This window comes from Aquarana catesbeiana, linkage group LG03 (genome assembly GCF_042186555.1).
Source record: "Aquarana catesbeiana isolate 2022-GZ linkage group LG03, ASM4218655v1, whole genome shotgun sequence".
In the NCBI taxonomy this organism is placed as follows: domain Eukaryota; kingdom Metazoa; phylum Chordata; class Amphibia; order Anura; family Ranidae; genus Aquarana; species Aquarana catesbeiana.
Window position 1 is genome coordinate 697,359,810 of NC_133326.1, and position 4,220 is coordinate 697,364,029.

The 4,220-nt window shown below is 37.6% G+C and overlaps 1 protein-coding gene across 1 annotated transcript; it reads right to left on the reverse strand.

Annotated features, from left to right (window-relative positions):
- Positions 1 to 323: 323 nt before the first annotated feature.
- LOC141134290 (olfactory receptor 11L1-like) lies at positions 324 to 1,265 on the reverse strand. The gene has a single exon (XM_073623866.1). The coding sequence runs from the start codon at positions 1,263 to 1,265 to the stop codon at positions 324 to 326; it is 942 nt and encodes a 313-aa protein (XP_073479967.1).
- Positions 1,266 to 4,220: the final 2,955 nt, after the last annotated feature.

Here is a 4,220-nt window from a genome sequence, read left to right on the forward strand (position 1 = left end):
GAACAGCCAACAACTCGTCCTTCCGAAAAAGTCACTTTATCACATCGAGTGAAGTGTACAAAGTACAGTGGCTTACGCGTTTCGGAAATAAGCCTTATTCATAGCCACTGTACTTTGTACACTCCAAATTTGATGTAATAAAGTGAATTTTTTGGAAGGATGAGTTGATAGCTCTTCACCTTATACCTCTATGTTCCATTAGTGTTGGGAAGACACTTTAAGCAGGAGCACGTCACTCCACCTCCACGGGTAATCTGTCTGGGCTTTGTACTTTTCTTCTCATGAAATTGAATACCAAGTAACACATTCATAAGAACTCATTTTTACAGTGGTCGATGTGCCAAGACATGAGCAAAATGTTTAACAGCATGTTTGATATCCTTATTCTTTAGACTGTATATTAAAGGGTTAAGCATCGGTGTCACCATTGTGTACAATACAGAAATGACTTTGCTTATAGACAAAGATAACCCCTTTGGTGGAAGTATATAAATCATAATTAGTGTTCCATAGAATATGCAGACGATGGTCAAATGAGAACTGCAAGTGGAGAAAGATTTCCATCGATCAATGTTGGATGAGAGGCGTAGTATAGCCGTGACAATACACCCGTATGATAGAATGATTATTATCAAAGGGAAAACCATCACGGGAATGCTCAACAACACAACCTCTATTTGAACGGCTGAAGTTTCTGAACAAGATAATTCTATAATAGGACCAAAGTCACAAAAGAAATGGTCAATGACATTTGGACCACAAAACTCTAGAGTAGATATCATTAATGTGGTCACAAGTATGAAGATAAAACTCAATAACCAAGAACATAGGACTGAATTCAGGCAAGTTGGGAAACTCATTATCGAGGAATATCGGAGGGGGTAGCAGATGGCCACATACCTGTCATAAGCCATTATAGTTAATATGAAACATTCTGAGGACTCTGAGCCACCAAAAACATAAAACTGAGCAATACAACTGGTGAGGGACATGGTGGACCCATTGTTTATTACACTTACAAGGGCATTGGGGATAATGTCTGTGGTCAGCAGGATGTCTGATAATGAGAGTTGGCTGAGGAAGAAGTACATAGGGGAATGGAGGCTTTTGCTGGAGGATACAAGTATGATGATCAAAAGATTTATACATACTGCCACACAGTAAATCAAAAGAAGCAAAACAAATATTAGTCCTTTGAATTTTTCAAAATGTTTAAACCCAAGTAGAAGAATTTCTGTAACTTTAGTTGTGTTTCCAACATTCATTTTCTGAAAATAGAGAGTCAAGTAAATAATAACAATAATCACTAGATTGAATAGATTTTGTGCTTTCATAAAATCATCATACCTGCCTTACAAATTTTAATTATTTTTGCGCTATAAACAAAAAAATAAAATAAAAATCAGCATTTTTTACTTTCTGCTATAAAACATAAAAAAAATAAAATTTCTTCATCATTTAGGCCAATATGTATTCTGCTACATATTTTTGGTAAAAAAAATAAGCGTATATTGATTTGCACAAAAGTTATAGTGTCTACAAACTATGGAATATTTTTTTTTACTAGTAATGGCAGCGATCAGACTTATAGCATGACTGCGATATTGCCATTCTGACACTGACACTTTGTGGGAACCAGTGACACTAATACAGTGATCAGTGCTAAAAATATACACTGTCACTGTACTAATGACACTGGCTGGGAAGGCGTTAACATTAGGGGTGATCAAAGGGTTAAATGTGTGCCTAGCCTGTGTTTTACTAAACTGTTGGGGGTGCTTTTACTAGGAGAAGGCATAGATCCATGTTCCTGCTTTGCAGGAATACAGGATCCATGCCTTCCCTCCTGTAAACGGAGATCTGCCTTGTTTACACACTAGATCATCTCTGATTGCCTTGGAGGACCGGAGTGACGAGATTTGGGGTCTTTTTGACCCCAGATCTTTCCATAAAGAGGTCCTGTCATCCTTATTTCTATTACAAGGGGTGTTTAAATTCCTTGTAATAGGAAATAAAGCAATAAAAAATAAAGAGACAGTGGAAAAATAAAAACAAAATAAATATGAAAAGAAAAAATTAAAGCGCCCCATCCCTATGTGCTCATGCGGAGAAGCAAATGCATATGTAAGTCGCACATATGCACACGCATATGTAAACGGTGTTTGCACCACACGTGTGAAATATCGTCACATTAATGCCCCGTACACACGGTCGGACTTTGTTCGGACATTCCGACAACAAAATCCTAGGATTTTTTCCGACGGATGTTGGCTCAAACTTGTCTTGCATACACACGGTCACAAAGTTGTCAGAAAATCCCATCGTTCTGAACGCGGTGACGTAAAACACGTAAGTCGGGACTATAAACGGGGCAGTGGCCAATAGCTTTCATCTCTCATCTCTTTCACTTTGTGCGTCGGATTTGTGTACACACGATCGGAATTTCCGACAACGGATTTTGTTGTCGGAAAATTTTATAGCAAGCTCTCAAACTTTGTGTGTTGGAAATTCCGATGGAAAATGTGTGATAGAGCCTACACACGGTCGGAATTTCCGACAACAAGGTCCTATCACACATTTTCACGTGTACAGGGCATAAGAGTGAAAGCAATAACTCTAGCACTAGACCTCCTCTGTAACTCTAAACAGGTAACCTATAAAAATGTTTAAAGCATCGCCTATGGAGATTTCTATGTATCATGATTTTTTACCATTCCACGAGTGTGTATTATTTTAAAGTGGGACATTTTAGGTATCTATTTACTCAGCGTAACATCATCTTTCATATTTTACAAAAAAAAATGGGGAATATATTATGGTTTTTTTTTTTTTTTTTAGTTCATTAAAATGTATTTTTTCAAAAAAAATTGCATTTGAAAAATTGCTGTACAAATACAAAATTGCAGTAATCACCATTTTTTTCCCTAGGGTCTCTGCTGAAAATATATATACAGTATATATATAGCTATATCACACCACTGATATACAAATGGTTAACCATGTAGAGACTCATCTCACTATTCACTCAGGAACCATCACATTGTCATTCTGTAGAAAAAAAAAAACAAAATATATATATATATATATATATATATATATATATATATATAAAAAAAATATATATATATATATATATATATATATATATATATATATATATATATATATATATATATATATATATATATATATAAAAAACATCATAACCCAAATATTCAAAAGGATACCGTAAAATACTTTTATAGATAATGTATTAAAAATCATTCAAATAGATAAAGATCCAAATCTGTATTTAAACCTTTTGGAGTAATAGTATTAAGAGAATGTATCCAATGAGCCTCATGTTTTCTTAAGATTAGTTCACGATCGCCTCCTCTCCTGTTTTTATTAATACCTTCCAGCACCATGAATTTTAACTGGGAAATTGTATGGCCCTTCTCTATAAAGTGTCTAGCTAGTGGTAACTGTGTTAATTTATCCCTTATTGAATTTTTATGCCTGGCTATACGATCTTTAACCTTTTGGGTTGTTTCCCCAATATATAATAATCCACATGGACATTTTATGGCATAAATCACATATGATGATTGGCAGGTATAGTGGCCCTTGATAGGAATATCAAAGCCTTTATGTGGGTGTGATATACCGTATTTATTGGCGTATAACACGTACCCCAAGTTTAGGAGGGAAGTTTAAGGAAAAAAACTTTTAGGAGGGAAGTTTAAGGAAAAAAACGTATATTTTAAATGCCCATCAATGCAGCCTTGCACAGCAATCTGCAATCTGCAGCCTTGTCCAGTGTCCACCTACAGCCTTGTCCAGTGTCCACCTACAGCCTTGTCCAGTGTCCACCTGCAGCCTCCATCTGCAGCCTTCCCCAGTGTCCGTCTTCAGCCTTGTCCAGTGTCCACCTGCAGCCTCCATCTGCAGCCTTCTCCAGTGTCCATCTGCAGCCTTGCCCAGTGTCCGTCTGCAGCCTTGCCCAAAATTGCAGCATGTTTGGTTTTTAAATTTGCCGCCACCACCGCCGAGATATTCGGCTCCTCTCGCCACTGACATAGAGCGAGCCGAGCCGAGTGTACTGTGTACTCGGCTACTCGGCTAAGCTCGCAGTCACGCCCCCATCCCGCCCCTTGGCCCGGCTTCTATGATGGACACAACACCGGTACAATGGCGGGACGTAAAGGCTAGGAGGCGGGACTGGGCGTGACTGCAAGCGG